Genomic DNA, 25,279 nt, shown 5'->3' with positions numbered 1-25,279 from the left:
GAGGCTGGTGAGCTAATTCCCTGGATGACCAGCAGGAGGCGCCGCAGGGGTGAGTCCACGCCTGATTACAGCACCATATCAAATGCTCTTGTTTCTGGACCTCAAATTATGCAAACTATCAGTTCTCACAAGGAAAAAACAGATCTTTTAATTTGGTCAAGACTGAAGTTTCATCATTTCTGCAGCAAAACTGGTGAAATTCCTAGGGGAATAAACCATAAACTTTCACAAATGCACTCCAAGCAACACATACTATTTTTGGGAAAGAAAAGTAAATGTTTTCAAAGCACCAACAGTTTTTCCTTTTCTACTACCTTTTATTTTCAAGAAATACTGGAAATTTTGAAGCAAAATATTCTGCTTTATACAGCAATGCAAACAAATTATTTTCCACTTTGACTTTTCCTGTCATTTCACGGCAATTTCTGACCACGCAGGATGTATTGAAGAACTAGAAAAGACTTTGATGTAAACACTTTTTTCCTCCACTAAAACAGAGTGAAAGCACAGTTCTACTGTCCATCATCTAATACATCAGGCTGAAAAATGTGATCATTAGCACTACTGAGTTCTACACAGTAGATACATTTGTATACTGCCTTTCCTTTGAGTCCTCTCTAACTTTCCTCAGTCTACTACTAATTGAAAATTGTTTTGTAATTTCAGCCAATTGTTTCCCCTAAGAAAAAGGACTGAATTCTACTATTTTTATAAATCACTTCCTTCACATTAAAATTCTGTTTGCCATCTGAGTTATTTTTAGTGATACTGAAACTACCTTTTAACACTTTCCTTGACATACTATTTCTGATAATTTCTGTTGCTTATATATAGGTAATGAAAATAATCTTAATGGAAAAGATATCTCCCCTTAGAGAGAAAAAAAGGAAAAGGAAATGAAACAGATATCTGATATCAGGAGACTGTAGAAAAAGGTAGCATTAAATTTCCAGTCCAGAAAAGCACTTAAGCATGTGGGTAACTTTAAGCACCTAAGTATTCCCATCAAAGTCAATGATTCAAAAACAACAAAGGATATAATTTTTGAGGAGAAAAACCCATGAAGTTTTAAGAAACCACATTCATTCATGTGGGTTAGGACATTTGTTGTTAGTCTTTATCTGAGTGAAGTAAATGGGCTTATTCACATGCTTAAAGTTATAAATGCTTACGTGTTGTACTGGATCAGAGCCTAACCACGTGACCAGAATTCTGAACTGTTTGAGGTAAAAGAATAAAACACATTCTAACTCATGTGCACAAATGTGCCATCTTTCAAATAGCATGTTAATTCTTTTTATATTTTTTCAGATTTATATCACTCCAAAATGACTATGGTATAAAACAAGCCAAGCTTAAAGTTTGATGCTTGTGAGTTATGAACATAAGGGAATTTTTTCCATGTTTTAAAAAAAAAATTAAAAGGGCTTTATGAATCGTGTTCAAACCCCTTGGCCCTTCAACCCCAAACAATTTGCTTTTCTGTTATATCAGGCATGGAAAAAAATAGCTATACTTTGAAAAATTATGAACTATAAAGTAGAAAGAAGAGATAGAATGGAAACTGGAAATTAATCTTGTACCCGAGTCTTCTTTCAGATACACCAGTTCTCCATTGGTACAAGTCCAGTGACTCCAAAGGATTTAGTTAGTTCAGATTCACAGTAGTATAAATGAGAAGCAATTCAAGCTTCTGGACTCAAGTATTCATTGTACATGAATATTATCAGACAATAAAACAGAACCCAATTTCTCCCAATAGAACAGAAGGGTTGTGTTTCTTTTAAGGGTGTGAGGGGATTTTTAATGCAATGAGGACTAAGGACTATTCAAAAATCCCGATCATACAAAAATGAGAAGAGATTTTTTTAATAAATGAGGTTTACGTATACTTTTTTTTTTTTAATATAGGCAGAGAGGGTGCACCCCTTACAGTTAAGGTTGCCTGACACTTTCCACTATAAGATCCTGATTTCAGTTGCTTATAAACTTTGCCAAACTTTAACTCTTCCAGCTGAAACTTCTCATGGCAGGTGTCTGCCTGAGGCTGAACTCTGTTGATGACTGAAGTTTGGGGTGGGGCCAATATGGTTCCACATGATGGAATTTCTAGGGGTTTTTTGGGGGGGAGGGCGGGGTTTTTTGGGGGGAGGGAGGGCAGGGTTTTTTGGTTTGTTTTGGGGATTGTAGTGTTTTTTTAATATAGTTAGGAAATCACAACCAAAAAAAGTTAGAAGAACATTAAGATTGCAAAGTCCATTTTTGTCCTTTAGAATAGATGACCACATGATGGAAGTGATTAATATGGAGTAACTAACAGGGATGGAAATTTCTGTGACCCTTAAGACAGGAGAATGTAATAAATAGGTATCAAAACAACTTTCACTCCAAAGCAATGGATATAGATATACACTCTAATTGCACTGTCATAAATTTATTTGAACTCAGCAAAAAAGGTATTAAAGAAGAATTTTTGGAGCTCTAATTCTATTTCTTTGAAAAATAGTAGACTAGTAAGAATATCTCTTTATAGCTGTGACATTAATGTATGGAGAAAAGACCAGTCATTCAAAATAGTTTCTCTCAACGAAGTCAAGGATAACTATAATTTACGTGCTGTAGGAGTGGAAGGAGAGAAAAATTACATTGATTTTTCTCAACATTTCATACAAATGGTATTCTGAAAAGACAAGTTTATTGCAAACTATTGACTTATTGTAAGAAAAAAATACTCTGTTCTTTGGTTAGAACTGCCATAAAACAATAGCTCCTGAAAGTCTGTTAGTTTTGCACAAAATCTGTCAGCTCAGTGTATGTTACATTGATAAATGAAACTTCTACAGTATTTTACACTTAGAATCAGCTAAAAAAAACAAAACCAGATTCTATCACTTCTGCTCATTCATAGTTCCTTGAATGTACTCCAAAATCTAAAATCCACTTTGAAGAGTATACTATCTCATTATTTCTTATTCAGATTTACACACACACAAAATCTGTATTTTATAAAGGCATATGTTAATGTTTACCTTCATAAGCCTCTTTAAGGAATTAAACCACGAATGGGAGTGACAAGCAAGACAGATCATCCCAAACGAGTGCAGATAAAACATATCACACCATTCCGTCAATGCCACATATGTTAGAGAAAAATCTATTCTGGAAAGTATGGTGTTTTAAAAAAAATTAGAGAGACTATTTCTTTAAATCCCTCTATTTGTAAAGACAAGTGCCTTGATTATCATGAGCTAAACTATACAGGGACCAGAGGGAGCCATAAACCTCATATAAAATGACCTAAAATAGGTTTTTTGTACCTAAAACTATAATAATTTTGAAGTCCAATATACCAAGCCATTCCAGAGCTAGAAGTGAGTGAAGTGTGTCCCATTGGGAAATTGGCCATCTCCACTTTTCAGTGGTATAACACTCCTGTTTCTAGCCCTTCAGGGTGACAAGGTAACAGACTTTAAAGTCACGATATTTGTATATAGAGAAAATAATATCTGGTCTTACCCATCATGGGCCTTGGACAGATGCAATTTTGGAAGGAAATCCAAGTTTGTGGTGAGGATGAAAAGGGGAAGGTGGATTAGAAAGCAGACAGCAGTGGAGGTGGTCAAAGGTTCATGATAAATTAATCAGTTTTCTGACTCTACAGTGTATCATAGAAATATCACTTTCACTTGTCATATACATGTGCATTCCCATGTTCATGCATAAACGCAGGCTAAATTATTATGTACAGTCAGATGAGCAGTCCAGCAATGCTAGCTCTTTTCACTTTCCCATCTTTTTTTACTTTTATATATTGGGTATTTATTTGAATATATGGTGTAAAAACATTTATTTGACTGTTCCCTATGTTTAGAGGGACATTTTTATTTCTAGGATCAGTTGTTACAATAAAAACAGATGCATTTATTTCGGTATGTAGATATCCACAAATATGAATAAGTCCACATGGTGTTTCCTTAAACTAGGCAGGCATAATACTTTTCACTCACTCACTTTCTCAATTTTTTTCAAACCTAGGCTCCCCATATTTTTATTCAAATTGTGGGAGAGTAGGTTATATTACATATTTTTTTTGTATGGACCAGCACTGTACTGATGTAGAAATGATAAAGAAATGTTTAATGTGCCACCTGTGAAAGGAACCCCATGAAGGTAACAGACTCTTCCCACCATTTCATATTGTCTGTCGGGAAGTCAGCTATCCCAAAATACTGCTTAGCAGTCACATGGAGAGAGAAAGAGGACTGGAGACTTTACCACAATACCTCCATCCATGCTCAACTTGCTTTAGATAGCAGGAACAGTGAAGGTATTTTTCAATGCGCATCCTGAATTAAGAAGATACAGCAACAGCACTTTCTGCGTAACTGTTAGGCAACCAATGTAAGCCATTAATTTCAATGTTTCCTGCTTGAAATTCTGCACTTGTGCCTCTTAAATTGTATAAATCCTAAATTATCCCTGACACCACTGTTATGAGTATTAGATGTACCAAGATCCAGCACCAAAAAAAAAACCCAAAAAGTTACCTGGCTCAGATGTCTGCAACTCAAACTATAAAAAGTAGATGACAGATTAATCATTGATGAACCTGCTTCAGTGAGAATATTGACAGTCAAATATCAGAACTGCATCAGTTTGGGTGATCTGTATGTAAAGTATTTTTTTTTTTTTTTTTACTACTCTGAACCATTGCATCTTTTGCCTTAATTTCACAGGATAAAAACTAATAATAATGTTAGGGCTGGAAAAATGCCTTGTGTGTGGTAGTGACTATGCTCTTTCTTTCCTCTTACAAAATTATTTATTCAGTCTCTATCAATTTATAGAACATAATAAATATAATATTTTGGATAGCGTATGCTAGATATGACTGTCCTCAAGACAGTTTTTTTTTACTCAATGAAATCAGTATAGTAAATAACTTTTCTTCCCTTTGAGACACTCATAAGTGCTTGAGGCTGCTGCAACACAAAAACAAAAATATCTTCACAAATGTCTCCAAACAGTCAAGCTGAAAATCTAAGCCAAAGTTTCATTTAACAGCCTGTCAGTTTTTTGATGTGAAGCTAATGAATGCAGTGGCAAACAAATCCATCAAACCTAACATCAAAACAACTGCACTTCATCCCACCAAAGGGAAAAAATGAAATACAACCTGCAGGCCAGCACTTTGATCTAACCTATCCACAGAAAACAGGTCTCTAAGCAACTACTGCTGCAGAATATGCATGAGTAATGATGAACTTAATTTCACGAAATGAAGGAATAGTATTTAAGGAGCCCATGACTCTAGTAGAAAAGGTTTGCAGAGTTTTTTTGATGTGCTACAGTCAGTTAAAAAAAATACAAAAGATCCCTACACTGACCCTTTCAACACATACTCAAAAGACACTAAATATAAAGATGAACTATAGCGACCTTAACATTTTTCCTCATGTTACTTTAAAACAAAGAAAAGTGATATGAAGTTTACACAAAACTATGTCAGAGTTAGGCTGTGTCTACGCTCCGGGACTAGTCTGGCATACTTCGTTTGACGCAGGTATGTCGGCATAACCCCATAGTGCAGATGCAGCCTACAGCAATGAAAGGGGTTTTTGCACGACTGTAGCAACACCACCTTCTGGAACAAAGTTGAGCTACATCGATGGAAGCATTCTTCCATTGTCACAGCAGCACCTACGTGCGGGTTAGGCCAGTATAGCTATGTCAGTCAGGGTGTGGATTTTTAAACCCCTGACCAATATAACTATCTACAACTATGTCCACACCATGAGCAAGGGGCAAGATTCCCAGCTCACGTACACATACTTGTGCTAGTTCTCACTTAGCTAGCACAAGTATAAATAGGAATGTAATCACGGCAGCCTGGGCAGCTTAGCTCTGCCGAGTACATACCCGCTGATTTCAGGCGGGTTTGTACACACTGACATTGCCCATGCTACCATGGCTATACTGCTTTTTATACTCATGTTCGCTTGATGAGAACTAGCGCAAGTATGTATATGCAAGCTGGGAATCACATCCCTAACTCATAGTGTAGCTGTAGCCTATGTCAACCGAACTTAAGTGTAAAGCACGCCTTCGTCAACAGTATGTTTTAAAGGAACTGTGTATTTTTGGGTAGGTGGATTGATGAGACGTGAAATTTAGGGTCTGTTCACCATGCGGGTGTCCCTTTAAATAAGAATTGGAAGAACTTTACTAATTATATGAAAAGAAGTTAAAGAAGATTTAATGATGGAAAAGTGTAGAACTGACAGCCCTGGAAAATGACATTTTTTCTCCCACTGAAGAGGTACAGCACAGCAGTAGTACTGTAAGTTCTCTCATGATGCCCCACTGATGTGCCCTCACAGGATTTTTTAACACTCACTAAAAGAACCACAGACATTTATTGCAAGTACCAACGTCAGAAGACAAAGGCAGGACTGACCTTCCAGTTACCCCCTAGGTAAGATCAACAACATAATGACAGGGAAGATAACTTACCACTAAGATAAGGATATGGCACCATCTACTGGTGGAAGTACAGTCTATGACAGTGGTTCGCAACCTATTTACCATTGTGGGCCACATATAAAGCTCTCTATGGGTTATGTGGGCCACAGCCACACAATATATATGGCGTGAGGATGTCACATGGGCTGCAGCTGTGTGCTGAGAACCACAGATTGAGAACCCACTGGTCTACGCTAAACATTACAATTCCTATACTCCTGTAAGGTGTCTTCAGAACTGAAAAAAGCCCTTCAAGTTTGTTTCAGGTTGAAGAATGGGTGAGCTTTGGGGCTGGATCTTATTTTACCCAAATGACACCAGTTACATTTCCATGCTGATGAGTTTTGATGCAATTATATTATGCCATTTGTTATAAGATCAAACAAGAATTCTAGAACAACTGTAAAAGAGAAAGTTCACATTAACAGAGAGACAGAGTTGTGCTTTTAAAAAGCATAGTACACCTAAAACTACCATGGGATAACATCACAAGAGCTAGAAATCTAGCTACATCTGTTCTTCCTATTAGGTGACAACAAGCATTTCTGCCAATATGAAGGCATTAAAAAGGGGAGCAAATTTTAAAGGACAACTTTCACGCTGGGGACAACCTTGAAAATAAAAATCACATACAAGACAGTCATCTGTTACATATTTTTACACTTTTCCTTAAAAAAGATTTAATTCAGCTAAGGTGTTTCTCTTTTACAGCCTTCTCCAGCACCTCACTACAAAGTCATAATGTTGAATTTGTGCCAGCACAATCATTTTCATAGCAAAACACTGAGATATCATAAATAAAGAACCTAGGTTCTCGCTTCTTGATTGAGGAGGAGCGGGTAGTATTGGGAAGTGACAGGAACAATTTTTTTTTTTCCAAAATACCTACTTCAATAGCAAAAGGAATAAAGAAAGGTACTGGCAAAGTATGCTGTTTTCTTTCTTTAAAGTCATAAGTGGTTGACAGCACATTTATACACAGGCTATAATGACTATTATATAAATACTGTATGTTGATTTATTACCAAATATTTCCTTCCCTCAAAACATTTATTTTCTACATTCGATTCAGAAATGCTCAAATCCACCATTTTGGAGTTACTTCATTTGCACATTTGGCAGTGTTCAAATATAATTTTTAAACAGTAAACTAAGCTTCAAAGGTGGCTGCTGGCACTTGCTCTCAGGAGGAGGAAATTTCCAAGATCAGAGCTATGAGCATCTCCAACTGCGCATTTAAAATAGGCATTTTGTTTTCTTAAAAACAATCTATGTTCCAGATATGCTCTTTTCAAAAACACAACACCATCACTAAGAGCCAAATGAGTCCAGATGTAAGACGATGAATCTCCACTGAAGTCAAATAACCTATATTTCTGTTTTTCAATAGCTCTGATCCATTCAATCACAGGCATGCACCGACCCCAGTTTCAAATTTATATGGGATTTCACACATAAGCACTCAGTCCTGCAAACACACCATTCACAGAGTAGTCCCATTGGCTTCATTGTTTGCAGGATTGGGCCCTAAGGAAGGATCATGACAAATCCTTGCATTTTACACACATTATTATGATGATTTGTACTATAGTGACAACTGAAGATCCCACTCAAATTGGGGTCCCACTGTGTTATAAAAACTTATAGAAAGAGATCATCCTGCCATAAGGACTATATAATCTAAATAGACTAGATAGAGGAGGGGTGAGGGAAAGGGCATGATATTGGTAATGACTGGCAAATGTCATGTTTTCTCCACTTTTTTTTTTTTTTTTGGTTGGTTTGTGGTGGAGATATTGATTTGGGAGATTGAGGGGATGGAATGACTGAGAGGAAAGGGGAGAGAAGAGATGAGGAGGTACTTGGAGGTCATGGAGAATGAGGCTGCAGTGGAAGGACAGTGGAGGAGGAGATTGGAGTAAACAGCAGAGAAGAAAAAATGTCCAAACTGAAGGAAGGAAAGTTTGATGAATTCATCTGTGTTCAGAAGAAATACTGCAAAGGTTTTTACTCTCCACCTCTGTCTGCTCTTTCCAGGGAGAGGGCCAGAGTCCTTTTTTCCTGGGACTGGCTCTGTCCTGAGAACTTCCTTCTATCTTAGCCCGTGTGGTTGAGTTAAGGAGGAGCTATATGAGACCTTTTCTCCTTAAGAGCATCCTCCCTGCAGCGTCTAGAGAATTCCCAAGCTCAGCTCACATGTCCAACCCCCCTGGCTCTGCAAACAGGAAAAAGAGAGGGAAAAAGTTTCTTTGTTCCTGGGCTTGTTTTTCAATTAACAACACTAATAAACAGCAGGGATGAGAAATGTAATGTAATGTAGAGAAAATACATCAGTAGATAAAAGTACACAATCTTGTTTTGAACTTTTTTTCAGTCTGTTTCTAAACTCTAGCACCCCAGTACAACAGGTAGCATTTACTGGTCCTCTCCATGAGTATTTTCATTTGGAGAGAAGGTGGAAATCATTAGTGATTCTCCAGATTTTAGCATATCACCTAATCACCTTTCAATTACAATTAAATGGATGATGCATTTTTCTGGGTAGGTTTTACATAATTTCCTAAAGTACATTTACACAAAGAAAATGAAAGGACTCTACCTGTAATTTTTTTTTATGAGGGAAGCCATGGAATTCACCCTAAAAGTCAATTAATTCTGATAAAAAAAAATGACCATTTTTCAATAAATTATTTAATGGGGAAGTAATACGGAAAAAATGATGGGATCAATACAAGCCAAGACAGCTTCTTATAAATATATTTCAGAAACATACTATCAGTGCCAGATCATCATACAAACTCCCAAACCAGCCTTACTGCAACACAGGTCAAACTACGGTACGTAATTCCAGAAGATGTCACTCAATTTGCTATCTGAGCTCTCTCTGTTTAATTCCAAGTTATCCTCTCATACCCAAGGTCACATGATTAACATGACAGCTCAAAAACTAATACATAGAAAGTGTTATAAAAATGCTAACATGTCCAGAGGTGAGTGCAACAATACTGACAGGAGCACAACAGAATCATGAATGAATTATATAGAAAATACTCAAATACCACAGTGATGAGTATGGAATAAATACTTAAATAGGTAAAAGGTGTTTTAAGTAATTGTTTTCCACAACAGTCCTGAAAATAGTTGCTTGTAATTAATTACTGTTTGGGGGAAAAGCTATCCCTCACTTGCCGGAGTCAGAAAAAAATTCAAATATCTTTAAACTATGATAAACAAGGAAAATCAAAATATGTGATGGTCAAGACTACAAAAGGTTTGAATGTTAGTTGACTGCATACAGATTACCTAGAAGTGTTTCCCCCGGCACAGCTACACATCATTAAATCTTGGTTAAAGAGAGAGATGCAAGTTCATTCTTGGATTAAAGTGAATATCTTTTATCCAATCTCTCCAGAAAGGATTTTATTTTGTAGAATACAAAAAAAAATAATCACAATGGTGTGTAAACATTTATATTCAGCAACTTTAATGCCTGAACATTGCCCCTACTTCAGCACACAAGTTGCCTACTCGGCACAAATTAAAGTAGATCCCAGCAAAACATACAAACTAATTGACACTGGTTCATCTGTTTTACCAACATTAACAAAATGCACTGGAGTAAGATGGCTTAAAATGTTGTTTGCAGAACAGCAAGGAGTTCCAGCCTACACAGATAAACGTAAGCTCCATTAGGTAAATAATAAGACATGAGTCTGAAGAAATGTCCCATCTGCCTTCTTTCAAAGCCTTTACATTTTGGTATCAATAAATTAAATTCCAGAAACTGAAGCTACGGGATGACTATTAATAATACGTAAAATGTATGGTACACCTCTCATCTTCACAGCGCATTACAAACATAACTAACTAACCTACGTGACCTATCATGAGATAAATACAGTAAGTTTTATCTAATCTTAGGGTTTTTCCTAGCTCCTGTCACTATAGTATCTGAACACTTAAACCCATTTCACAGACAGCCTGCTCCCCTCCCAGTCCTCTAAGCGCCGTCAGGATGGATGCCGGGCCCCCTTCCTTCTCTGGCATCTCTCTGTCTCTCTCTTCCCAGAGGATCAGTGGGAAGAGGTTAATGTGGTTTCTGTCCTCTCTCTTCTAGGGCAGGGGGAGATTTGGAATGCTCGACCCTTCTCTCTCTATTTTCCTTTATCCCCTTTAACCATCTCCTTCTGTCCCCTGTACAAATCTGTACACTCTACCATGTGTCAACCGTGCCCCGCAACCCACTTGTCTCTTATGTGTGCCAGACCCCATACCTGTCTCCACAGGTATCACCACTCTGTTCACTGCACTGAGACTACAGTAGAAAGAAGTACCTGAGACAGCAGACAAAGCGTGCGGCCTCTCCACCTGGCCTCCTGCCTTCTCACAGCACTACAGCCTTTGGGAAAGAGGTGCAGCTATCATATTCCCCAGGACTTTAGTAAAGACAGCCCCAGCTAAAACAGGATTGTTGGAGGTAGGTGTACATATGAGAAAACAGACAGTGAGTTCAGTGATTTCCCCAAGGCCACAGAATGAGTCCGTTTCGAGCAAGAACTGGAATTCAGGAGTTTGTTTCCTTTAGTTCTGTGTTCAAAACATGCCTCCCTCTTTAAAGGCATGACCCATTTAAAACTGCAATTTATGTAGGCAATTTATTTCATTGGGTCCCTTACCTCGTGGCATTTTCTTTAGGACAATAATAACGTTCTTTAACTTAAGTATTTACTGTAGCTTCAATAAAAAACTGTATGCTATTATATATCTAGCTATCGTTCAATCAAAAAAAAAGGGGGATGAAGGCAGTAGCTCACTCGTTTTTTTGTTTTGTTTTGAGTTTTTTGGAGGGGAGTGGCATAGACAATAATACAGCTGTAAGAAACTCAGAATTGCCTTGTCAGAAAAATAATCAGTCTTCAGGACACAAAAGCCTCTAATGTGAACACTACACACTACTGACCTAGATTACTGCGTTTCACTGCCACCAGAAAGGCATCTCCAATAGAATACATATTAAAGAGAAAAATATAACAGTAGTCTAGAAATTGTATTTAGATCCAAAACTTTTCCCCCCAATTAAAAATCATGTAAGTGTCATGTACAGACGGAGAAGAAGCAACAGATTAAACTTCAACCGCAGTTGAAGAACCATAAATTGCAACATAAAACTGTGTGGCTTGTTTTATTAAATGCTATAATAATATTATAATAGTGGATATAACCTACTAACACCACAATAGCCTTCTGAAGCAGAGAAGATTTCTTATCCTTTTTAAATTAATTGACATTTTTGGAAAATTTCTCTGGAGTTCCAGTACAAGCAACTATAGATTTTCCCGTTTTCCATTTCCTGCCTAACAGAAGACCAAGAAACAGTATTTCTCAGTTTGCAAAAGCTCTGGTATCATGCATGCTGTAAAACTGTTATACAAATAAATTAAAGAATAGTTAACAACATACATTGTTTTCTCTATTTTTATTTACATAAGAACATAAGAATGGCCACACAGGGTCTTCTGACAGTGACAGATGCTTCAGAGGGAATGAAGCAAAGAAGACAACAAATCAACGGATCCATCCTCTATCATCTAGTTCCAGCTTCTGGCAGTCCGAGGTTTAGAGACACCCAGAGCAGGGGGTTGCATCCCTGACCATCCTGGCTAACAGCCATCCATGGACCTATTCTCTATGAATTTATCTAATTCTTTTTAAAATCCATTTATACTTTTGGTCTTCACAACACATGGCAATGAGCTCCACAGGTTGACTGTACAGTGTGTGAATAATTACTTTCTTGTGTTTGTTTTAAACCTGCTGCCTATTAATTTCATTGAATGATCTCAGTTCTTGTGTTATGTGAAGGGGTAAATAACACTTCCCTATTCACTTTCTCCACACCAGTCATGATTTTATAGATTTCTATCCTACCCACCCCAACCTCGACATACACTCATCGCTTTTCTAAGAAGAACAGTCCCAATCTTTTTAATCTATCGTTCGATACCCCTAGAATCATTTTTGTTGCCCTTCTCTGTACCTTTTCCAATTCTAATATGTCTTTTTTGAGATGGGGCAACCAAAACTGCACACAGCATTCAAGGTGTGGACATACCAGAGATTTATATAGTGGTATTATATTCTCTCTCTCTCATTAACTATCCCTTTCCTAATGGTTCCTAACATTCTGTTCACTTTTTTTTGACTGGAGCTGCACATTGAGCACAAGTTTTCTGAGAACTATACATGACGACTCCAAGATTCCTTTCTTGAGTGATAACAGCTAATTTAGACCCCATCTTTTTTTATATATAGTTGGAATTATTTTCCCAATGTGTATTACTTTGCACTTAACAGCATTGAATTTCATCTGCCATTTTGTTGTCCAGTTTTGTGAGATCCCTTTGTAACTCTTCGCAGTCAGCTTTCGACTTAACTATCTTGAGTAATTTTGTATCATCTGCATATTTTACCACCTCACTGTATGCCTCTTTTTCAAGATCATTTATGAATATGTCCAACAGCACAGGTTTCAGTATAGATCCTTGGGAGACCCCACTATTTACCTCTTTCCATTGCAAAAACTTACAATATATTCCTACCCTTTGCTTCCTGTCTTTTAATCAGTTACCAATTTATGAGAGGACCTTCTCTCTTCCTTTTTTATTATTGGGTTTTCTGTTTTTGTAGCCTCTCTAATCTCCCTGAGCATTTCACAATCACTGTCATGTTGCTATAGTCTTATTGTTCAAGCATGTAATTTCTATTCATAGAGATTTTATGGTACAGTTTGATTCATTTAAGATTTTTACTCTATGCTTTCTTTCATATATAGCGCCACTCCCCCACTAGCGCAACCTACTCTGTCATTCCTATATATTTTTTACCGTGCCCCACTGATTATCATCATTCCACCAAATTTCTATGATGCCTATTATGTCAATATCCTCATTTAATACCAGGAGCTCAACTTCACCCATCTTAGTATTAAGACTTCTAGCATTTGTATACGAACACTTAAAAAAATTGTCAATATTTAGTTATCTCCCTTTATTGAATGGGACTCTTGCATTTGGCTGTTTCTCTTCAATTACTACCTGTACTTCATAAACTTCTAGCCCCTCCTCTACACTAGGATATAGAGTATCCCCTTTAATAAACGGTGTGCTTCTCCACACCTGTCTGTCTCCCACATGCCTTTGTTTCAAATATGATGACTTTAAATATCAAATATATCAGGTAAAGTTGTAATTTGACATTTCCCTAATATATCTTGTTTTATAATTAATATTGGAACATTAAAGCAGTAACATGCATTTCCTTAACATTCCATCAACTTGTATTTGTATTGCATGAACAAATACCAACAAATATCATTATAATACATAATTATCAAGTTGTTTTGTTTCCATTAGTTTTATATTATTATGTAACTGCTGTTGAAAAGAAGTGTTTATAAAGAAGCTTACAAGAAGTAGTATATTGGACAAATGACCAGGATGGAGTATAAAAATATTGCTCAGGCATGCAAGAGTGAAATCAGGAAGGCCAAATCACACTTGGAGTTGTAGCTAGCAAGGGATGTTAAGAGTAACAAGAAGGGTTTCTACAGGTATGTTAGCAACAAGAAGGTGGTCAGGGAAAGTGTGGGCCCCTTATTGAATGGGGGAGGCAAACTAGTGACAGAGGATGTGGAAAAAGCTAATGTACTCAATGCTTTTTTTGCCTCTGTCTTCATGAACAAGGTCAGCTCCCAGACTGCTGCACTGGGCAGCACAGCATGGGGAGGAGGTGACCAGCCCTCTGTGGAGAAAGAAGTGGTTCAGGACTATTTAGAAAAGCTGGATGAGCACAAGTCCATGGGACCAGATGCGCTGCATCTGAGGGTGCTAAAGGAGTTGGTGGATGTGATTGCAGAGCCATTGGCCATTATCTTTGAAAACTCATGGCCATTGTGGGAGGTCCCAGATGACTGGAAAAAGGTTAATGTAGCGCCCATCTTTAAAAAAGGGAAGGAGGAGGATCCAGGGAACTACAGGCCAGTCAGCCTCACCTCAGTCCCTGGAAAAATCATGGAGCAGATCCTCAAGGAATCAATTTTGAAGCACTTAGAGGAGAGGAAAGTGATTGGGAACAGTCAGCATGGATTCACCAAGGGCAAGTCATGCCCGACTAACCTAATCGCCTTCTCTGAGGAGATAACTGGCTCTGTGGATGAGGGGAAAGCAGTGGACGTGTTATTCCTTGACTTTAGCAAAGCTTTTGATACAGTCTCCCATAGTATTTTTGCCAGCAAGTTAAAGAAGCATGGGCTGGATGAATGGACTATAAGGTGGATAGAAAGCTGGCTAGATCATTGGGCTCAACGGGTAGTGATCAATGGCTCCATGTCTAGTTGGCAGCCAGTATCAAGCGGGGTGCCCCAAGGGTCGGTCCTGGGGCCGGTTTTGTTCAATATCTTCATTAATGATCTGGAGGATGGCGGTGATTTCACCCTCCGCAAGTTTGCAGATGACTGTAAACTGGGAGGAGTGGTAGATACACTGGAGGGTAGGGACAGGATACAGAATGACCTTAGGATGGAAGAATCCAATGCACTGCTATAGACTAGGGACCGAGTGACTAGGCAGCAGTTCAGCAGAAAAGGACCTGGGGTTACAGTGGACGAGAAGCTAGAGATGAGTCAAGAGTGTGCCCTTGTTGCCAAGAAGGCTAACGGCATTTTGGACTGTATAAGTAGGAGCATAGCCAGCAGATTGAGGGACGTGATCATTCCCCTTTATTCGGCATTGGTGAGGCCTCATGTGGAGTAGTGTGTCCAGTTTTGGGCCCCACACTGCAAGAAGGATTCGGAAAAATTGGAAAGAGTCCAGTGGAGGGCAACAAAAATGATTAGGGGGCTGGAGCACATGACTTATTAGGAGAGGCTGAGGGAACTGGGATTATTTAGTCTAAGAGAAGAATGAGGGGGGATTTGATAGCTGCTTTCAACTACCTAAAGGGGGTTCCAAAGAGGATGGATCTTGACTGTTCTCAGTGGTAGCAGATGACAGAACAAGGAGTAATGGTCTCAAGTTGCAGTGGGGGAGGTTTAAGTTGGATATTAGGAAAAACTTTCACTAGGAGGGTGGGGAAGCACTGGAATGGGTTACCTAGGGAGGTGGTGGAATCTCCTTCCTTAGAGGTTTTTAAGGTCAGGCTTGACAAAGCCCTGGCTGGGATGATTTAGTTGGGGATTGGTCCTGCTTTGAGCAGGGGGTTGGAATAGATGACCTCCTGAGGTCCTTTCCAACCCTGATATTCTATGAAAGTTGTGCAATAACCTGAGATGTTTTATTTGGCAAATACTGCTCCCAAGTCTTTTTCTTGATTAATTAAAAAATGAAGCAAAATGTTCAATGAGTCAGGCTTTAATTCTGACATTTTTTATTATATATAGTAAAATGAAGAGTGCAATTCATGACTGTGGCCTCTAGTCACAGGAATTGGGATTCACACAACTACAAGCCCTAAGATTTCTGTATAGCAGATATTCTTATTATTATTGATTCAAATCGTATTTGGAAGATTTCAGACACTTTGAATTGATTACAAACACCCTGAAGCCATTTTACCTTCTTATACGATACATTAATATAGTATTATACCTTCAGTACACAGCATGAAAGTCAATGTATTTCAATGACTGCTTTTCCCATGGACAAAGAATACTCAAAATGGACTAAATGAACCAAGACCTCCTAGCCAAAAATTAGGACTTTTAGAACCATATTCAGGACTAAGAGAGGGAAACTCCACTAACTTTTCAATGGATCGGCTTACCCCACATTTGAATTTGACCCCTAGAGATATGTTAAACTCAAGTCTTCTACATGGTGGTTCATTTTACTATCTTTTAAACCATTGAGCTACTAAATATATAGAGCTTAAAAATCAGTATTACCAATCAGGGCCTTATTAATTACCTATCATGAATGTAAGTTTTGCATTAAAAGTGAAGACCTAGCTGAACATTTTAAATTCTTATTAATGTTTTCATTACTTTAATTACAATAAATGCCTATGTATAGGCTACATGAAACAATTAATCATTTTCAGGCCTTTTATCTCTTGAAACCCACTCATCAATCTCATTCACAATTATAGTCAATATTGCCTAAAATTAAGAAGTTCTGCTAATAGAAAATATTCTCAAGGTCTTCTTCCAATTCCAAGTATTTAACCCTATACTCTTCCTGGATTATTTTGTTGCAACCCTGCCTCCTCCCACGTTTGCTTTTGAACTTAATTCACTTGTCATCTCATTAGTTAATGTAACACGTACACAATTTGTAGATGCTGTTGTCAGTACAAAATATCTCGGTCTGCAAAGTGGCTCCACATTACATATTTATCAAAGCATCCTAAACAAAGCTCTTATAATCCATACTTTTTAATAGTGGAGAGATCATATAAAATACTGTACAACATTAATGACCTTTTGCTGAACAAAATACACACGTTTGATTCAGTATATTACCCACATGCTGTATGTGAACAGAATGTAAAAATACATGCTGCATATGCCAAATTTCAGACTAAAATAGAACAAACAAGTTGGGTGAGGCAATATCTTTTATTGGACCAATTTCTGATGGTCAGAGAGAGGCTTTTGAGCTACACCTTTTAGCTCAAAAGTTTGTCTCTCTCACAAACAGAACTTGGTCCAATAAAAGATATTACCTCATCCGCCTTGTCTCTATAATATCCTCAGGTTGACATAGCTACAACATCACTGCATAGACTAAAACAGTGACACGAAACTGCTCTTTTGTAAAATATATTAGATTTTAAATTATGAAACATTGCCACTCTGGGAGCATATTTAATTTATCACAAAATATTGCCATTTAAAAAAAACATTACAGATTAAAGTTTAATTTGCTCATTTAGGTCAGCCCTCTTATTGATCTTTGTCCTCTTTTGAACAGGCACATTTCCCCTCAAGTCTGTGGCATGTTTTCCAAGATGCATATAAAATTCTATAAGGGAGCCGAATTGCTATATGTGACTTCAATAAGAGGATTTCCAAGCTGCCTCTAGGACTAAGATGTATAGGGTTTCAGAAGAACAGAAAAATTCTGTGTCTCCCTTCCAAACTTAATTATCAATTTATATGGCCTTATATAAACCTAACTCTTTTTCAAGAGATTTTTATGGAAAGATTTTTAACATACAATATACACATTAAGTCATACATAAAATCTACTACAATAACAAATACATATACTGCAAGTGTTAGAAGATGCTAGTAAGTGCACAATATGGAATATTACTGCATTGACAGGATGATGTACAAGGTGAACTTAATTGTTCTTCTTCCTACTTACCAATTTAGCTACTTTTCCATAATCAATCCATCTGATTGTGGCAAAGTTGGTTGACTCTGCACAGTTGAAACCATGGTTAAATCCCGCATGGTATCCATATGGGAAGGTTATCATAAATTCCCCTGCCTCCTGTGTGATCTACATAACAAGAAAAAAAAACACAAACAACATGTTTAAAAAGACCTTCTCTTATTAAAGAAATGAAAATTATGTTTGCTGATGTCTATTTTGGCATTTGCACATAGCATCCAATTTGGATTAAATATAGGCAGACCTGAATGCACCTGAGGAGACTTTACTGACTACATTTTGAAATAACAAGCTTCTTGCCCATCAGTATCCCCACATTAGAGTAGGCCACAAATTCAGAAAGCGTTCACAAAAGCAGACGACCCCTATTAACAATACACGGGGGACAATGAGTAGAGCATAAGATTTAAAGTGACCAGACAAGGCAGGGTGGCAGCCAGCAGTGGAAGGTATGAGCCAAACATCTGCTGCTACAGGGCCACCGAAGCGGGTTCGGGCCCCCCAGCAAGGGTGGACCGGCTAAACAGGGCCGACGAGATGGGGGGGAAGCCAGGCCCCGGGCCCCCTTCCGTACCACCGAGCCCCGGTAATTTGTACCGGCTTCCCCCCCTCCTCTCGTCGGCCCTGGATCACTTTTCCTTACAAAATACAATGGAGAGTGATTCAGTGGAAAGAGACTGCAGCTCACTGATTCAGTAGATTAAGTTATAGTGAGGGAAAAAAACCAATGACACTACAAAATATACAACTATATTTTGTACAGTATAGTCATTTTCATATAAACAGAATCCCCAAACACTTAAAAGTTGAATACCAGATAGTGAACAGCATGCAATATAAATGTTCAGAAAACAGTGGAATAAAGTTAGTCATGTTGGGCAGGATTCTCTCTTGCTAGTGGAGTAATATGCACCTCCATGTGCTATTTGGGTCTGCTCCATTCATCAATGGAGAACGGGCAGCAGAACCACTGCTTGCAATTCTCAAGAGTTCCCATCAGTTAGGGACTGTTTTACTTTCCATTGGGAGCTCCATTAGACCCCAGCCATCAAAGGCTGCAGGAAGGATGAGCTCACTGGAGGCTGCTGAACAGATGGCCCAGCCACATCCTCTCTTCAACTGGCTGATAGGAGCTACTTGATGGCATTAGTGATCAAAGAGTAAAGAGGTGAACGAAAATCCATATACTTCATTTGACATGCCCCTTGACACTAAATGTAGGTCAGAAAATAGGGCCAGTGGAAAGAATCTATTTGTTGTGAACAATACTTAAGGGCAGATGTTTGGTCACCAAGCAGTGGTTATTGGTTAATGGAAGACTAGGAGACATTAATGATCAGAGGGATGTCTTCTGTGGGTCTAATAATGCTTTGCCTGAACAATACAGTCAGGTGAGACAAAATCACAAAAATGAAAAGACACTATGGTAAGGCAACATGTGGTTGCACTTTTAAATACAGTAAAAGGCAGAAAGTTCAAAGTTAGTTAACTTTTACACAGCCAACATAACATGGTCACACTATACTTCTGTAGAAATGTATATTACCTTTAATGTCTTAAACTCTCAATCATGATACTAATAGTTTTTGTATTTAATTTCCTCATTTGGACCCCACATATACTCAAAACTCTGTTCTCACAATCATATGAATGTAGTGTGTGCATTCTGTGTTTGTATGCAACAAGAAACCCAAAGGAATGGCATTCCAGATACTGGCATGTTCTTGATATCACCACCATCACAGTACTTTTGGGCCAAAATGGAGGGGGGGGGAAGATAGCAAAAACTACATTGAGATAAGATTAAAGAATGAAAAAAGTCATACTCTATATACAAATATATAAACCATCCTATGGTTCCAGCATAAATGTGAAGCAACTGGATGCTTTATATACGCATAAGCATGTGTATAAATATATAGTACACAAACACACACAGTGATTGGAGTTTTCAAATCATGTTGCAGGGATGTATAAGAAAGAACATTCTCAGTGCCAGCAATTCCCAAATTTATCTTGTCATGCACCTCCCTACTGATGACAGTTTAGCAGGTGTTCTTTTGCAAAACGCGGCAGTTCAGCTGTCACCTGGTAGGCGTAGGCTGGCTTATCAGTGTTCAGCACGTTTCCAGTTCTATCACAGCAAGCCATGAGAGATCACAGCCTGATTCTTCCTATTCACATTCTCACTGAATCCCATTAATTAAAACTGCACTCGGGTACAGGCTGCTTCTTCCTAACACTAGGTGACAGAACTAAATTTATTCTATTTACCTATTTCTAACACATTTTTAAAAATAGAAAATGGGAAAGTCCAAGACACTGAAATAAAGCAACCGACCTTATTGCTCTGGACTCACCTACCTACCCCAAACACAAGCCTGACAATGTTAAAAACAAATCTGCCAGCAAGTTATTAAACTTTATGCTTCTACCATTTCCATATGCTGAAAAATATACTGCTCAGATTAATGTTCATTAAATCCAAAACAATAGATCCAAATTCCGTGATTTTATTTGACACATTAGTGATAAATTACAAGGTTATGAAAAGAATCAGTAGTTACATTATTTCTCTTAACCTCATTTAATAATATCCCATAAATCTAAACTGAATAAGACAGGAGGCCCTACGTAGCCATACAATCTAGAGAGTGAAAAGGTGAGCAGCTGAGCTAATCTACATAGATCCTCCTGCTACCTATAAGTAAGTAAATCACATATGTGAAAATAGAGACAACAATCATAAACAAAAACTGATAGGCTTATTCTGCAAGTGGATTTTGGGTGAGAAAAATATACAGGCTTATTGTTGGACTCCTCTATTCACTTTAGAAAAGCTAGAGGTGGGAAATCAAGAATCCGTATAATGATCATAACTGTATAATGATCAGAGGGCTGCTAAATTTCAATATCACACAAACAAATGTCAGGCTCACCAAGGTGCTGAATGAATCTTGGCATAGGTTGATGCCACTTTAAAAAACAAAAAACAAAACAAAAAAACCACTTTCACTGCCTTGCACCCACATGAAGTGCACACCTAGTCACAAGTGAAAAAGCTTTTAGATAGAGAAGAATTAGGATCATGGGAAGAGAAATCAAGTGGCGAGGAGGATACACAGAGTATTTTAAATGTTTTTTCAAGCAGCTAAGTATTTAATCCTTCTCAAACCCCAAAGGAGATTTTTTTAATCAAGCCAAAGTTCTTTTTTTATTTCTCCTGCTTTACATAAAATGTTCATGTTGTATACCCATTCTCACTCAGTCACTATCGACCAGCACAAAGCAAAAGAATAACATATGCACTAAATTTTGTAGAAAATAATCTGTCACCCAGAAAAGGAGCATCTGATGATGATGATTATTAATGATTATTATTATGGTATTTCTGAGTACATCTAAGTTGCATTAAAGTTTCACAATAAATAAATTTTCAAACATTTATTCCATCTTTTATTTTCATCTGAAACTTATTACCACAAAATGCCAATAAAAATTACACTGCATTACTTAAAGAAAACAATAAAGCATAGTTCATGTAAACATTTCTTTAAAAAGTTTTATCCAAACACAATATGATCTAATACCACTATTTAAGAGTTGTATAAATTAATATAGTAGTACCAATCTAAATAAATTTGTATTTACCAAATATCAAAAAATATTACATAATGGACTGTTGATGGCTTCAAAAATTAAGCTATTACTAAATGTGTTTGGAACATAAAAGCTTTTAATTTTTCAAACTGTTTCATATTAAAATAATTATATTACATTTCAACGGGATTTGGCAACCTATCTCCCCCTTAGGCTCCTTTGAAAATCCCAGACCAAACCAAGGAAACAACCAAACAGCCCAGAAGCTTGTTTTAACAACAGTAATTTGGAATCTGGGCCTGAATAAAAAGATACTGTTTTGCTTTGCCTTTGTAGCTACACATACCTGGATACTAAGCACAGAGGCACATCATTAACTAAATTCTACTGTACCTTGTCAAAAGGAATTCCATATTTTTTCAATATTGAGGGAGAAATCAGCGTCATCTTGTGGCGAAGAAAAGCATCACACCCTTGAGAGCTGCTTGGGAAGAATCCTAATAAGGCAAAATAAGCAAAGTTAGATTTCTTCACTTAAAACAAGAACAGGAAATTTTCATTGTATTTTGTTTAAAGCACAATCAACCATATAGTTGCATACTTTTGTTGGAATTTCTCTCTCATCATTGTCAATGAACGGTGATATCTACATAAAAAACAAAGCTCTCTCCTATATAAATTAGCCTGATTTTCAGATCTTATTTTTTGCTAGAGTTTAGCTAGAATTTAGGTTTAAAATAAGAGAAAAAAATACTTCAATAATAATTTTGGCCTCACTTGTTGGACTTTATGCTTTCATAGTGTTTCCAGTTTATTGGGGGAAGACAATTACTCCAAGGAATTAAAATATTAAAATAAAATATGTTTCCATCTCAAACAAGTTGACACACGTCATTTGTTGAATCTTCAATTCTTATTCCCTGATGTTGCTTTGTTCAAGGCTAATCCTAATTTTTCAACTATATTTATATACAGCTTGGAGGTTATGGAAGCAGTAGCTCAAGCCATTTCTTTACCGTGATGATGGTTGATGCTCAATCGCTAGCTGAAAGTGTTTCCTCCCAATCTGGCTGACAGCCAGCACTGAATATTTGTGCCACATGCCTCCGGATGGGGCAGTATTGCAATGTCATCAGCAAACAACTGATGTAATATGGTGGTTCAGCAGATGGCAATATTTTGTTTAAAAGTTAAGGTTAATTCAAAGCTCTCCCCCAAATATGAAATGTAGATAGATTAGATAGCAATGCTGCTCTAGATGGAGGAGAAAGAGGTTTGTTTCCATCACTAAAAACAAAGTCACCCTCCTTTCTGAAGGTCTGGGTTCTGTTCCAAGACCCTCTACAGACTTCCTCTTTAATCTTAGGCATGTCACTTATCTCTCTGCACCTCACTTTCCCCACATGTAAAATGGAAAGTTCTTTGAGTTCTACAGACAGAGAGAGCTATTTAAATGTTAAATACTATCTTCATTATTTATAATCAGTCTAGTCATCCTGCTCCGTTCATTCAGTGATGGCAGAAACTGGTTTGTGACATCAAAATGTGACATAATGGAAATAAAATATAGTGCTACAAAGACTGGATTGCAACATTACTGAATGAACCAGGTGAGAGGAGTAGGCAAATTATAAAGAAGACAATTCTGTTTGCCCAAGTTACTCAGTGATCAGCAGTTATGAGAAAGTCTTTACAAGGGAAAAGTACATGGCACTAATGACTGAGGATCACTGAAATTCACATGGTTAGCAATCAAGCAAACATACATGATTTTAAAATACCTAAGGCAGATCATTTCAAAATAATTCATTTTCGCCATTTCAATTTAGTTTATTATTTATACCACCTTCATAATATACTATAGAGTATGTTTTGCAAAATTATTGAAGTCTTAGTAACAATAATTCATTGCACTTATATAGTATCTATCATACAAGTATCCCAAAGCACTTTACAAAGAGGGAAACAGGCACAGAAAAGTTACATGACTTTCCAATGGTCAAACTGTTTTGGGGCCCATTCAGGAGCAGAATCCCAATGTCCTACCTTCCACACATCTGCTTTAACCAAGAGACCACACTGTCTCAAGTTAAGTATAGAAGATTTCACTAAGCACTCTGCTATTAGATATAAAGTGAAATGTTTGCTGTTTTATGAAAATTAATGGGTTTGAGGATTCCCTAGTTAACAATTAGGAATGCTCTACTGCAAAGAAAAAAGTATATGACAATGAAACAGGATGGAAGGGGTTGGTAAAATATTACAGTTTCTAAATTTTGTCATAATATACATAAACAAATAAACAATCTGTATTTTATGATATAACTGGCTTACAGGGACAAAACACATTTTCCCTTTGTCATGGTCACATGAAAGTAATGGTCATTTTTCCTCAATGATAACCACATTCTGATCTGCTTTCTCTCATATACGAACACAAAGGACAGGATAGATAAATGAGTTAGGACAAGTTACCATTTAATTACAAAAATCTGCTCACCACACCACTGCATGAAAGAGAAAGGAAAGTGCATGCCAATAAAAGTCCATTTTATTCATCCACTAAACTCCTGTGTAACACTCCATGTTATTCTTTAAGGGATTTTATCATTAATGAGAAGGTTGTCAACAGATATGTCAATACTAAAAGCTATTTCTTAGCAGTTCATTTTAAATGAACCCATCAAACTTGTAAAATCTGTAGGTTTGTACTACATTACATGAATTACATTTTAAATTAAAATCAATGATGAAAGAAGAATCTATTTAATTCTCTTTCTATATGGATTTGTAATCAGGGCCCAAACAAATGTGGTGACTGGCCATAAGTTAACTTAAATTGGAAAACTACTGAAGGAAGGTAATGTGCAGTGTATTAAGTACTCTGCATCAGTTTATAATTTATATTTATAATGAACCTCTAAAATTATATCCTCTATTATCTCACCAAAATCACTGTGTACAATGTAAAATAGTTCAAATTTAAATGGGTTGGAAACTAAAGTCAATATTTTCATAAATAGGGTACATCCATATTTGGACATCTAAATACAAAACCCAATTTTCAAAAAAAAAATGCTGAGCACCTAATGGGACCAAGATGCCCAGCCCTGTTTAGGTGTCTAAAAATAAATTTAGATGATTAACTTTAGACTCTTATTTCTTTAAATCTTGTCCTCAATTGGTATTCTGCTCCACCAAGGACTCCTAATGGGTCCTGCAAAATAATTTCCAGTTGTATTTACAAGTTCACATTAACATGGGGGGGGGGAACGTAAAGCCATTTGAAAACAATGTCTTGTTTTCAGTGTACGAGAGTATATCAGCAATATTATTTTACAGAGTAAAAATAAGTCCTTATAACAAACTTTATATCAATTCAGAACAACTACTAGATTTCATTTATATAGAGAGTGACACTTTATGTCTGTACAACTTTAGGAATCTATGGGGAAAATATGGGGAGTTGGAAAATCTGGGGGATTCAGATTAGTAGGCTTAGAAGTCTACACTCCAGGCCTCTTGAGAGGTTAGAGAATGTTTGTCCTCTGTGGGGCACCAACCAAAAACTGCCCCAAAATTACCCTGTCCAAACTGAATTCCATTTGTCTTAAGCAAAATAATGTTTTATTGGCAACTGCATAAAAACAGAGAGAAAACATCATTAAATGAAAGGATAGGTAAAAATAAACATATATGCTTAAAAATACTATAGAAAGCACTACTGGACTGGCACTAAATTTAGGTACAAGACATTGAAA

At 37.1% G+C, this 25,279-nt stretch overlaps 1 protein-coding gene across 4 annotated transcripts in view; it reads right to left on the bottom strand.

Moving 5' to 3' along the window:
- Positions 1-25,279, bottom strand: part of KDM4C (lysine demethylase 4C) — a 428,281-nt gene that overhangs the window by 295,869 nt on the left and 107,133 nt on the right. For all 4 annotated transcript variants that reach the window (XM_054032415.1, XM_054032416.1, XM_054032418.1 and 1 more), the window contains 2 exons: positions 21,912-22,015; positions 17,889-18,026 (listed from right to left, as the gene is read on the bottom strand). In XM_054032415.1, the coding sequence (XP_053888390.1) occupies positions 17,889-18,026; positions 21,912-22,015 (242 nt within the window). The remainder of the gene's footprint in view (positions 1-17,888; positions 18,027-21,911; positions 22,016-25,279) is intronic.

The sequence above is a fragment of the Malaclemys terrapin genome, chromosome 6, assembly GCF_027887155.1.
Source record: "Malaclemys terrapin pileata isolate rMalTer1 chromosome 6, rMalTer1.hap1, whole genome shotgun sequence".
NCBI classification, from domain to species: Eukaryota; Metazoa; Chordata; order Testudines; family Emydidae; genus Malaclemys; species Malaclemys terrapin.
Note: the sequence above shows the minus strand (reverse complement) of the source record. Positions and strands in the feature narration are given on the sequence as shown.